This window comes from Cydia fagiglandana, chromosome 9, assembly GCF_963556715.1.
Source record: "Cydia fagiglandana chromosome 9, ilCydFagi1.1, whole genome shotgun sequence".
Classification (NCBI taxonomy): domain Eukaryota; kingdom Metazoa; phylum Arthropoda; class Insecta; order Lepidoptera; family Tortricidae; genus Cydia; species Cydia fagiglandana.
The window spans coordinates 2,822,309-2,836,131 of record NC_085940.1 but is presented as its reverse complement, the minus strand read 5'-3'; the positions used below and the strand labels follow the sequence as shown (position 1 = coordinate 2,836,131).

The 13,823-nt window shown below is 37.7% G+C and overlaps 1 protein-coding gene across 2 annotated transcripts in view; it reads left to right on the top strand.

Annotated features, from left to right (window-relative positions):
- Window positions 1-13,823, top strand: part of LOC134667192 (uncharacterized) — a 57,845-nt gene that overhangs the window by 31,025 nt on the left and 12,997 nt on the right. For both annotated transcript variants that reach the window (XR_010098613.1, XM_063524512.1), the window contains exons 3-4: window positions 2,666-2,983; window positions 12,416-12,530. Coding sequence is in view for 1 of the 2 variants with exons in the window: in XM_063524512.1 (XP_063380582.1) it covers window positions 2,666-2,983; window positions 12,416-12,530 (433 nt within the window). In the remaining variant the exon portion in view is untranslated. The remainder of the gene's footprint in view (window positions 1-2,665; window positions 2,984-12,415; window positions 12,531-13,823) is intronic.

Genomic DNA, 13,823 nt, shown 5'->3' with positions numbered 1-13,823 from the left:
CTTTATTTCCACTTCACTCCAAACTGAGAGCGAAAGTGTTTGCGTAATTTATTACCCTTCCGGTAATAATTAAGCTCAAGATTAAGAATAATATTTCGGTCTTTAACGTTAAGCAGGTAAAATGATATAGCGTTCATTAATTTACGAATAGGGTTGCCATATGAAAAAAATTAATATCCTGACAAAAAACTGGAAATCACCCCAAAAATTCTGACACTTCCTGAACACTCATTTTTTCAAAAATTCCCCAGTTCCAAAGCTCGGTTAATAGAAAACCACTCCGCCATTTCTTTGAAAACAGCTTGAGAGAAGTGGTAGACCTATTGTGTCTAAAAAACCCTGACATTCTATTACTTGGATCTTTTCAAATCGAAAATGAATATACATCTATTCGGTAAGCAATTGAGCATGCTCCATCATAGACACCATCGGCACTTAACTACCATCAGTTGAGATTGTGGGCAAAAAATTCCCTTTACTTATCCAAAAAAAAAAACCCTTACAAAGGACCAAATATCTTGACATACTTAGCTATTTACTTACTGCTGTGGCGCAATGACCCGAAGTGGATCTTGGCACACCGACACCAAAGATCGCCATTGTATTCTGTCCAAAGCCGTTCCTGTCCAGTCGACGGCGACGAGTTCGCTAAGGTCTTTTTGCACTTCGTCTTTCCAGCGGTACCTAGGACATGTCAGGGAAAATCCTAACGTATGGCAACCCTGCGAGAACGGAACGCTCAACTTCGTGAAAACCGGGTAACTTCGGTAAAATGGCTAACTTTCGCTAAAGACGTAGACGTCAGCAAGTTGAGGAATGGTACGCAGTTAGCTCATCTTAATTTAGTGTTCTTGTTTGTGGTAAATACCAATTTGAAACTAGTTGTCTGGCTGACTAACTTTGGATGGAGCTGAATAGCCAATGAGTTCTTTGGCGTGAATAGAGATCAAGTTAAGTTTCGCTTGCACTGTTATAACATTCGGTAATATTGTTTCTCAGTTTAGATACGAGAAACACGCGGCGTCTGGGTTGTGGCTGGAATAGCAGTTATCTGTATCGTATAAAATCAAACGATGTACCTAAGGGAGAATGACAAAAAAGTACCTAATTTAAAATAAGTATGAAGAGCACAACTAAGCTTTTGAGATTCTGAACCTTTATAAATTAAACGCTTTATGCCGTTGTGCTTATTTAAATGCAATTGATACATATTGATGAAACCCGCAATCATTAACAGGGATTTGTATTTGCCATTTACAAATTATCGAGCCATTAATTAAAACGTTAAAACAAATACATACAACTAAAAACGTAATTGGAATCTGTTTGCTCAAACAGCTGTCAACTGATGATTTGTGGGCTTAATTTATTTGTAATCAGGTGTACATCATTGTGGATGATGTTAAATACAAAGTAGAGATGGGCCGAAATGGAGTTTTCCGATTACGAATATTCGACCAAATGTCCGGTTCAAATTTTACCGAAACGAATATTCGGCTGGCTATTCGGCTCATCTATTTAATATAACATTCTAATAAACCATTCTAAATTCTTAAATTACCTATAATACATTAGCAGCAGAAGATCAGGAACATCCCTAAACATAATCAGGTAAAAATCTGAGTCCCTTCAACCCTCGCCCATCAATCTACAATGATTTAACAAGTCGAATGAAACCGAAGAAAATTTAATTCAGACATTTTGATTCGTTCATTAATGTCAACGAAAAGACGTAACCTGGCAGAGAGTAACTTGAAAACTTCTGACCTGCTAGCATGAGTGGCGTTGTCGCGCGCGAGTCCATACTTGAAGTCGCGCGCGAGAACGCACCTCATGCTAGCAGGTCAGGAGTTTTCATTGTACCGTGTCGCAACCAGACAAACAATAAAAATATTTGCTTTTATTCCGTACCTACTTTATCCGAATTATTTGGCCCATCTCTAATAGGAAGCTTTTACTATTCATTTGACAACATAATGAGTTGTGGCATCATGTTAGGAAGCCGCAGGCGTGGCGAATTATTGATTGTGTGGTTTGTTGTCACTTTGTGTCTGTGTGTTTGGCTAATCTAGGACTACTACTGATTGTGGGATATAAATGGGTCCCAGCACACGGCAAAAAACCTTAAAGTTATCCATTTTGAAGAGAGCTTATTTGGTTGATATTTAATATGTCGGCTAAGGCCGCGTCCGTCGTCGTAGTGTAGGCCTGAATCAAAATTATAGGCGTTTTGTTTCACCAATGTTATAATTTTTGGGAATATTAAAGACGGGAAAATTTTACCCAAGTGTCTGTAATTGCCGATAACTTTTTTTTTGTTAGATAGGAGTGTCACACTTAGGGAATGCTCCCGTCCCGGTACTGAGTTTGCATGGCGAGAACCGGGAATTCCTGGTTACGGTTCTGTATTTGTATAGAAAACCAGTACCGGGAGCACTCCCTAGTCCCACTGCTGGGCAAATGCCTCCCCTCTTTGTAAACTTAAAAACAGATTTTTATAAATCTCTCTCCTCTGATCTGAACTTACTGATTTTACTTTTGTCGAATCAAAAAAGTTTACTGCGAATCTTTAACATGACCACTGTCAGACGTCTGTGACCTATAATGACAATATTTTGTCCATTAACTCTCTTCGACATTTTACTGATTTATCTCTTCTTTTCAGAAAACTCCACTCCGGCATAACCTGCATCGATAACTACACAAGCGCCTGCATGTCCAGACACGAACAGACCGTCTTCCGTAAAATCTACTCCGGAATCAGCGATGGCATGAAAGAACTCTGTACCCCCGGTGCTTACCAAGACGAGTACTTGAAACACGCGCGCTGCGTGAAGATCTTCTGGGCTGATTATGAGCAATGTAGCCAGAAGTATGAGGTTACGCTTACCCATCTGAATGATCATCAGAAAAATGAGCAGTATTCTACGGATCAGCGAGATATTAGCACGAGCCATGAGGATTATTTGAGGACAGTTTGTTGGTAAGTTTTGTTAGTATCGTGATCATTTTAAGCTTGTAAAGGCTGTAAAATTTCATGTTGGTATAGGCACTATGAATGTCACCTCGCTTGGACCCGGGCATGTCCTTAACTACGTCCTGAAGAGGTATGATGGGCGCTGTGGATACCATCTCGCTTTGTTCAGTTCAAAACAATTAGTTATATTAAAAGGTGTGGGATATCAACCAAAATAATAGCCAAAGGTTGTCTGGAAGAGATCGCTCTTAAGCGATAAGACCGCCTGTTGTTACCTCTATTGTCTTTGTTTATGTTATTGTCCATTTATTGTAAACTACGTGTATGTGAGGTGTGCAATAAAGAGTATTGTATTGTATTGTATTGTATTGTATTGTATAATAGTCCTTATTTAATACTACCATTCACTTAAAGACGTAAAATTAAATCAAAGCAATCTTGTTTTTTGTCGATTCCTGTAAATTGTCATAAAGTTGTAACAAATATTTCTGACTCACTTTTGTAGACGGGTCTATCGCGAATTTATTTTATTAAGTACCTTTATTTACCGACTTTTCGGTAAACCCGTCGATGTCGGCGATATACACGTCTATAAATGTGAAACTTATGTGTTCAGAACGCGAATGCTATTCTATACCTGTTTCTGTTCAATTCCGAGTATATTCTAATATTTCAGCAGCAAACTGTAAACATAATTAATAAATTTAATAATTCGCTCAGCTCTATCATTATCTAATACAGACGTCTTTAGATTGGCCTTAGACAATTTGATTTCCACAAATTAAACTGTCCGAGAACCTGATTCTGTATTAGCAATTTTATGTGGTTTAGATTTCGTTTTGATACGATCTTGAGTAAGCTTGTGCGGCGGCGCTGCACCAATCAGCGTAAGCCGCTAACGCTGATTGGTCCTCACGAATTCCAATTGGGTCGAAACCTTTTTTAGATGAATTGAATTTATGCGACTTTCCTGACGAGATCACGAAATAGACGGAGTTACAGTTTAATTTTCGTACTCTTTCCTTATTGACTTGCTAAAAACTTCTACTGATTTAATTATTTAAGATAAAAGTCATCAAATCCTTAACTTTTATAATGTCTTTATAAGAAAGGACGGCGGGTTTCCTGATTTTGACCAATTAGGAGTCGATTCATAAGGCATATATCGCTCGTGCACCAATTGCTCGCACCGATTGGTGCGCGTTGGCATGAGATGCCAAATGATATGACTCAAGCCAATAGCAATATGACTCAAAGTAAGATCAAAACCCTATCAAATTATTAAATCAAAATTGGCCCCCGAGAAGTTATCAAGGGACGGAGTCCAAAGAGTCGGAGTCTTGAATATTGAATAGTCCTCGTTAGTATATTTTACGGGATCGAACAGTTCCTTAGAAGTAATTACGGGGCTGGCGTGAATCTTTGTGAATGTTCGGGGAAAATTGGACTATTTTGGATGGAAAGTTTCGGGGTTGTTTTAGCTGCACTTTCGTTACAATTTCTCGACTTGTTCTTTTTATGAATGAATGAGTATGACGATTGAATTATGTGTTGAGAGTTTTAATTTTATTTATATTCTTATTCGTATTTAGTCTTTAAATCGAATTCATTTGTCAAATAGGGTATTACAGTTCAGTCAGTTTCACTATGTGACCGTACGGCATTGGCATATTTGAGAGCATGCTTGTCAAAATATAATAGGTGTATTATTATCTAAGAAACCTTTGATTGAATTAATAGTAAGTCTTACGAGCTAAAATCAGTTTCAAAGAATTTTTAAATTGATTAGCTGTATTGTTTACTAGCTGTGCCCGCGGCTCCGCCCGCGTGGAATTCGGTCTGTTCTATTTCTCTCCCTCTCCCCTGGAGGCGGAACTTGAAGTAAAGTTGACAGATGGATATGCTAGAGAACTGTAGTAAAATATTTTACAATTAGGTACCACTAAATAAAACTACACTCCAAAATCAATAGCTTTTTTCGCCCTTATTCAAATTTTACGTGATTTAAACGACAGAGTAGTAGGTGTATATGGGACGACCCCTACAGTAAGGTATACGCGCGCGAGCAAAAGCGAAGCGGCTTGCCTGGCTAAAGCGCCACTCACCGTGGTCTTCTTCAGACTCCTGAGAAAAACCACGTGCCCTTTGTAACCTCAATGCGAGTCCCAAATCGTTTGACTCCGCAAACGACCAGTGCCGGATTAAGATATTTTGATGCCCTAAGCATTTCTAGACCATGGTGCCCCCTCTCCCTAGGGTCGTCAAGATTATATTGAATTTTTTTTTGGCCAATTGAGTGACGTTCATTGCCGCATTACAGCTGGATATCAGTCACATCATTTTATCACGAAAATTGACAGTACTGCAGCAGTAACGTTGCAACAGAGTAATGCTGCTGCAGTCGCCTCCTGAATATTACCTTTATCATATCTTAGAATGTTATTGAAAACGCCAGCGATGGGAGCGCGAAAATTTTTCGATATAAAAACGCAATTTAATAGACAGTTGGTCATTTTTACTTTTAGTATGGAAATCAGTCATATCATTTTATCACGAAAATTGACAGTGCTGCAGCAGTAACGTTGCAACAGAGTAATGCTGCTGCAGTTGCCACCCGAATATCATTTTTATCGTACCGCAGAATGTTATTGAAAACGCGAGCGAAGCGAGCCCGAAAATTTTTCGATATAAAAAACGCCATTTGATAGACAGTTGTACATTTTTAGGGTTCCGTACCCAAAGGGTAAAACGGGACCCTATTACTAAGACTCTGCTGTCCGTCCGTCCGTCTGTCACCAGGCTGTATCTCACGAACCGTGATAGCTAGACAGTTGAAATTTTCACAGATGATGTATTTCTGTTGCCGCTATAACAACAAATACTAAAAACTGAATAAAATAAAGATTTAAATGGGGCTCGCATACAACAAACGTGATTTTAGACCGTAGTTAAGCAACGTCGGGCGGGGTCAAGTACTTGGATGGGTGACCGTTTTATTTTTGCCTGTTTTTGCATTATGGTACGGAACCCTTCGTGCGCGAGTCCGACTCGCACTTGCCCGGTTTTTTTACTTTTAGTCCCAACCAGGCGCGAAAAAGTTTGCCCCTCCTTCCTAAGTAGCGCCATAAGATTCAGGGGCAAACTTAAATCAAGCGAGTATTGTGGCTACCCCCCCTTATATGGGTTGAATTTTTATAGCCTATAACCTGGCCGGAGATTTTCTCGACAGATTAGTAAAGTTTTTATCAAAATCTGTTCAGCCGTTTTCACGTGATGCGCGTTCAAATAAACAGACAAACAGATAAACAGATAAACAGACAAACAGACAAAAATTCTAAAAACTTTTGGAACGTGTTCTGTTATCGATTCTAAGTATCCCCAGCCAACTTTTTTTCAAATATCTTCCATGTACAGACTTTCGACCGTCTTCTGCTTTATTATATGTATAGATTCGTCTTGTCGCCGTGTGCCTGCTACACTGCCACATCTCAAAAAACCGTTTTTTCGAGAAATCGCGTCTCAAAGTTTTGAGAGTATAGTTCAGGGTGTTTAATAGGATCTTACTCCTTTAGTTTTAGGTCTATGAATTTAAAATTTAGCTTTTTTTACTCGGAATGATATAACCTTCCTTATGACCACGCCACTTTTTAAAAGAAATGTATATTTTTTAAGAAACAAGGCCCGAAAGACAGGTATTTAGAGTTGTGGCCGTATTGCAGAAACGTTTTTTAAAGATTTTGAGATGCGGCCAAATTTAAACACAAAATTATTGGATAAAGGTTACCATGCAAATATAAATAAAAACACCAAAATAGTTAAAATCCCTTTATTTTTACCCGACTACGGCAACGCAAAAGGAGGGTTATGATTTTGACCGGTATGTATGTGGGTATGTATGTATGTATGTATGTATGTATGTATGTTCATTTGTTCCCTCATAACTTCTAAAGTACACATTATAATTTGACAAACGATATGTCATTCGAATTATCTTAATCGTCCGCTGGTTATAGGCTATATGAAGTCACAAAAAAATTAACAAGGCGTCCTCTAGAGGTCATAAAGTCACGAACGAAAAAAATAAAAATAAGTAATGATTACGTGATGTATATCATTTGAAAGAGCTCAGTTAGCACATTTCAAATATATAAATATTGTTAGCTTTTGCGACTGGCTTTGCTTGCATGCACCCGATGAAACATTAATTTATCGGGTAGGTAATTCGAACTACGAATCTACAAGCGCTCTGGATTCTATCCGCGTATTACCCGACTACGGCGATACAAGAAGGTATTTGCAAAATAAATTTGTTTGGCCGCTATAAACATAGTGTTTTTTTTAATGACCTGCAATATTTTATAACGTGAATAGGTATAGAAGTCTAGATCAGCCAAAATGTATGAAACAGCCGTACAAGAGACGTAGGAAGCTCGCTGTACGCGTTCCAAAGCCGGGCGCCTTCGGCGCCCTCATACTAGAGGAGTCGGGCGTAGCCTGACGTACGTGGCGCGCTGCAAGCAGTCCAAGGCCAGGCGACTTCGACTTTCTCATACTAAAAGTGTCGACATACGTGACACGCTGGACGCTTACCAAATCCGGGCAAATGCATGAAACAGCCGTACAAAAGACGTGCGGGCACGCTGTACGTGTTCCAAAGCCGGGCGCCTTCGGCGCCCTCATACTCAACGCGTCGGGTGTAGCCCGTCGTCGTACGAGGCGCACTGTATGCGTTCAAAGCCGGGCGCCTTGGGCGCTCTTATACTAAAAGAGTCGAGCGTAGCCCGACGTACGAAGCTCGCTGTACGCGTTCCAAAGCCGGGCGCCTTTGGCGCCCTTATACTAAAAGAGTCAGGCGTAGCCCGACGTACAAGACACGCTCTACGCGTTCCAAAGCCGGGCGCCTTCGGCGCCCTCATAGTAATAGAGTCGGGCGTAGCCCGACGTAGGAGGCGCACTGTACACGTTCCAAAGCTGGGCGCCGAAAGCGCCTCCATGCCAAAGGATAGCGCAGCCCGATATATGTGGCGCTCTGCGTGTATTTCTGTACTGGGGATGCCCTCGAAAAAGTAATATAAAGTGACTTCGAATAGGTAGTTAGTAACGAAGTCATGACCTCAAAATTAATTAAATAAAAAATAAGTTCAAAAACTAAAACCCGACTACTGCAAATCGCGCTCTAAAAGTATGAAACAAGATAGAATTCTTATCTGAAGTTATCAAACAGGAAATATTATAAATGATATAATTTTTTTAATAAAAAAATACAACGTAATATGTATAATTTACTACATTATTTATATTTTTACAGAGATTCAGAGGATAGCTGTGGTCGTATGCCACTTTACCTTAAAGTTTATAATCGTCGCATACGACCATGCACGGTGATCCTTTGAATATCTCTGTAAATATATCAAAAATGTAATACATTTTATTACGTTGTATTTTTTTATTAAAAAAATTATAACATTTATAATATTTCCTGTTTGATAACTTCAGATAAGAATTCTATCTTGTTTCATACTTTTTAGAGCGCGATTTGCAGTAGTCGGGTTTTAGTTTTTGAACTTATATCAACTTTGATAGGAACAAGATCACTGTACGCGATAATAATAATATGTGTAACTCAGCTAATTATTATTTTCTAGGACGCAACTCAAAAGCTTCATTTAAAACGTGTGCTTTATAGCCACAACTCAAAAGTGGCTGTATTGCAGGGAATTGTCTGACAATTTATGGTCAAATGCAAAAGGCCACTTGTGAGAAAAAGGCTCTTAAAGACCTTTTTTGCTATGGCTCTCGAAATAAGGTCGTAAATTGAACAATTTTGAATACGAATCTGCAATAATCCAGATATTCAAAAATTTTGAATTGTGGCAGTATAGCAGGCACACGGCGTTGTGGTGTGGTGTACCATACCGACTATATTTTTTTGGAATAACATTGATTTAGGTACGATAGGATAACCACGTGTCTAGTGAGATAAACAAGTGCAACAAGTCTACATATTTATGCAGGTGTATTCAAGCGGAAAGACAAGTCTAGTATAGCAGTAATTTAAAATACCCTTCTATCTTGCCCCAATCCAATTTTACCCCAACATACTTTAATACTTAAAAGGCGGACTTATAATGAAGAATAGTCATCACGAGTCTGCTTTTATAGGACCCTTCGACCTTACTTTGGAAAGACTTAAAGCTAAATTGAATCCCATCAGGAGTCAAAAGAAAAGTTCTTACTTTTGTTTAGTTTATCGACGTTTTCTCTGACTGATGAATGATGTTTTTAGTGTTTGTTGTTATAGCGGCAACAGAAATACATCGTCTGTGAAAATTTCAACTGCCTAGCTATCACGGTTCATGAGATACAGCCCGGTGACAGACAGACAGAGAGACAGACAGACGGACAGACGGACAGACAGACGGAGAGCGGAGTCTTAGTAATAGGTTTTTACCCTTTGGGTACGGAACTCTAAAAAGGGAAAATTAATGAAACTATTTTTACCAAAAGGACCTATATTGACGACGATATTTGTTTAAGTTTAAAATTGTATGCAAATAAATAATAATAATAAATAAATAAATTCTTTATTCAGACAAATACAGTCCACATTTGTTAGTCTGTTGCTTATAAACTAGGTTAATTGTACTTACATATGTAAATATACTACATTTATACATTTTTTTAACCCTTTACCACATACGAAGCCATTTATGGCGGATATAATATTAAACTCTATTGACAGCTATTAATGAATAATGATCAAATTTAAAACAAACTTTCAATTTTTTTTTATGTGTAGTACGGGGTTAGTTGATATAATAAACATCCCTAATATGGGGGTTTATTAGTGCGGACATCCAGTGTCTTTGCAAAAGACTGTCTGGCCTATCCGCTAACATATTTAGAATGCTGTTGGGACTACCCTGGATTCTGCTTCTAATAGACCCCATCTTTTTGCGCATTACGGCGTGGAAATCCTCTACGTGGGCGTCAGCGAACATTCCCGATGCGCTGCAGAATCTAGGGAGTCCCATCAGGACCCTAAACATGTTATTATAGAGGACTCGTAGGGCGTTGAGTGCTTTCTGAGTGTAACTAACCCACAGGCCGCTGGATAAAGCCAAGGAAGTTACCGATCTAAAAGCAGCACAGCACCCTACTTCTGTCATTCGTACGTAACAAATAATACATTTACATTTTGCCGTACTATTTCTAAAGCCGTGCTAACTCTTTTAAATTTCAACGTGCTAAATGCTAAGTAAATAGTGCGATTTTAAGCAAAGATTTGGATTGGATATCGCGGATACACTATTTAATAGTGCAGCACTAAAAACTGACAACGTAATTACATATTAAACATGCTGCGAGAATTTGCAAAATCGCGTTAGATTCATCTGTTCTGTAACGCTTACTATTCAACACACAAACCATCATTAGTGTTTTGCGATCCACAATATCTCTATAATGACTCATAATCAATCAATTTTATCTCAGTCCCACCCCCATTACGTCCGATTTTTCCTCCATTGTGACCATTCAACTGTTTAAGGATTCTGCTTGAATTTATTCTGTATTAGGGCCTCATTCGATCTTAATGGCTTCGTTATCCGCGTTCACTTCAATTTAATCGTTAATTTGCCGATAATGTTTTAAATATTCGATATGCAGATGATATTGCTGTGTTTTAGGTTGTACAAATGTACATTTACTAATGACTTTTATATTTAGCTTATGTGTATTTACCGTGGGCTGGAATAACTCGAACGATTTTAACAGTGTATTCCTGATCATATTTAAAGACTAAAATTTCATATTTTATTATATATTTTGCGAAAAATACATTTAAAAATTAAAATTACCAAAAAAACTTTTTTGGCGAAATTGACATAAACTCATATGTCATTTTTTCCTTCTTTTGGCCTCAGAAATGTGTGGTTAAAATCTTTCGGGTTATTCGAGCCCACGGTGTATAATGAACGAGTTCGGGTTCTTTAGAAGCATCTCAATTAGTTTATGTCACAACGTGTATCTAAGTGTGGTCCTCAAAATCTTGTACCTAGTTATGCCAACCCAATACATTTTATTAAAACTCGTAAAAACTATGTTTGCGAATAATTTTCCTCTATCGCAGCGCAACAGCCACGCTACAAACATACTTACAATGCAAACAAATATTGTTTCTGCACCCTTTTCCATTCGCCCGCCGTCGGTCAGTTCTTCCATTAAAAATATTCCTCTATCATAGGATTTACACATCGCTGGCTGCGTTGGCACAATGGAAAGATAAACAAAAATGCATTTTTTTTGCGAGAAAAATGGCTATGGAAATTAATAGATTTTTTTAAATTTTGCGAGTAAAAGGGGCTTAAATAAAGGTGCAAAAAATGTTAAAATGAATCCCTATTGCAATAGTACCTACCTAGAAATAAAATATTTTTATACTTACTGTGTGCTAGGGCTTCCAATACTGGGATCCCGGAATCCCGCAATGCTGGGATCCCGTCTATTTAAACGTATTTCTCAATACCGGTATTTTTTAACGCAATACCGGGATCCCGGTATTTTCAAAAACAAGGAAAATGTGGCGATTATAGTCAATTTTACGCAACGCAAACATGTTTGTTTTATGTATTTGTGTGCGATAATATGCATTGGATGTTACCGTAGGCGCAATGGAGGGCAGTTTAAAAATGGTTTGTCTCTAAAAGTACCTAATATTAGGTAACGTAAAGAAATACAGAACTTAATTCTACATTTCCCATTCCATTAAGAAATTCAAGAGCGACGCCATTTTGCTGTCAATGTACCGTCTATTTGCACGGAAACGATTTGCCTTTTCTCCCCTAATGCAAACTGCTTAGAAAGGATTTCACTCCCGAAATTACCGTTTATTGCCGTATGGTACCTACTTTTTATATGTAATACTGCATTAATATATAAATACTATGTACGCATTGTTTTTAGTATGTTTACGTTAGTAATATTTTAATCTTATTTTATAAGTTTAAGGGTCCACTGAAAATCAGCGTCGCTGCACTAAGTGCCCCGACACATTCTGAGTGGTATCCTCTTTGGGACAACCAATTACATAACCTATGTTACATGTTTGTTATCTATTAATTTTAAGATTGTGTTGTTTCAAATAAAATATTTTTAATTTTAATATTGCGAGTCCTAACTTAGTTTAGCAGCAAGTATTGCATATACACACTACACCACCTCTACTACTCCAGACTACTCACACACTACTCTACTTCACTCTTCTAAACACTACTTCTAAATTAATTCTACTCTTCTCCTCTTCTATTCTTTTCTTTTACTCTTCTTCTTTTTTTTTCTTTTTTTTTCTAGTCTACTTTAGACTAATCTTTATATACTTAGTCTTTGTAGAGTGTATACTACACACATCTAGATTAACCATGTTTTTTCTGCTTCCAGCTCATTCCAGGAGTTCATGTCGTGCTCCGAAGAAACTGTGCAGAGGACGTGCGGTGATGAGGCTGCCGTCTTCACCAGCAAGTTCCTCAAGCAGATGGCTTCCAACATTATAAAGGTTTGTCTTTGTTGATGTAGTAATGTTTAGTTTTTATAGTTGCCCAATTTCACAGTAGATGTCGCTGTTCTACGAGTATAACAAATGTAATATGAATGTAATGCGAAAATGCAACAACCAGCAAGAGATGCATTCGTATGTATTTAATGAAATAAATATGGAAGATGGAAGTAATAAAATCAACCTACGGACAAGAAGAGATCCCACTTGTTTCGCTACTATTTATCATGGACTACTTATACACTCTTTTCTCTTTGAAAGTAATTTTCTAACAACCTGCCACTATTGTTATTTAATATCTTTTCATACAATTTGATGAGCCACGCACTGTCTCTGTGCGTTTCCCAATACAAAATGTATGTAGGTATAATACAATCGTTATTATTAACCTTTGTGTGTACAAGTAAATATTTTTGATAACATATACTTACGGGGCATTTCACGCCAAGCGGGCAGCGAAAAAAGTGTCAGGTCATAGAATTTGCTGAAATTTGGAATAATTATACTACTCGATATTCTAAAAATACGCATTCTTTTATTTTTTTTTATTTGGCACCGTTTCCGGTTTGGAAGCATTTAAAAAATGGACGAAAATTGAGGAGAGCATTTTACAAAAGCTGATGCAGCTATTATTTAATAAACTGAAAAATAAGTTTAATATTGGTTTGTATACAATTTTAATTGCTTTATCTTGCAGTTATAACAATTTTGATATTTTTTAATTTTTTCATACAAAAAACCGAAAATGAAAATTTCAAGTCAAATTTATATAAAGTTCGGTATTTTTGAAAATTTTTATTTTTGCCTCAAAATGTAGCTTATAGTCCATCAAAAATACATGGAAAGTTTGAGAGTGGGATCTGCATTAGTTTCGGAGATACATGAACTAAAGTGCAAACGTGCCGGTCTGAGCGTCGTACTGGCGATTCCTTAGTTACCCAGTCAAATAAAGGTTTTGTCCCTGGAATGACAAATAATAAGCTGGAAACTGGTATAACCACACCTTCGTGTCGGCGGTCTTTAAATTACGATAAAAGTCATAGAAAACCTCGTGTTCGCGCCAGAGTTTATTCAAGGTCAATGGTCACAAAAATTGCTTTGCACAAATATCAAGGTTTCTATAGCTCCAATGATGTTTACATATAAATGAAGATTGTAGAGCATACAATTTGAGACAAATCATGTTCAGGGCATTTTTCCCGATCCTCAACCGTTTTGTAGGAATTGTCGGATAATTTGGATATAGACGGCGCAAAACGCGTAGCGGTCAGCCATACGCTCCGTATGGCCATT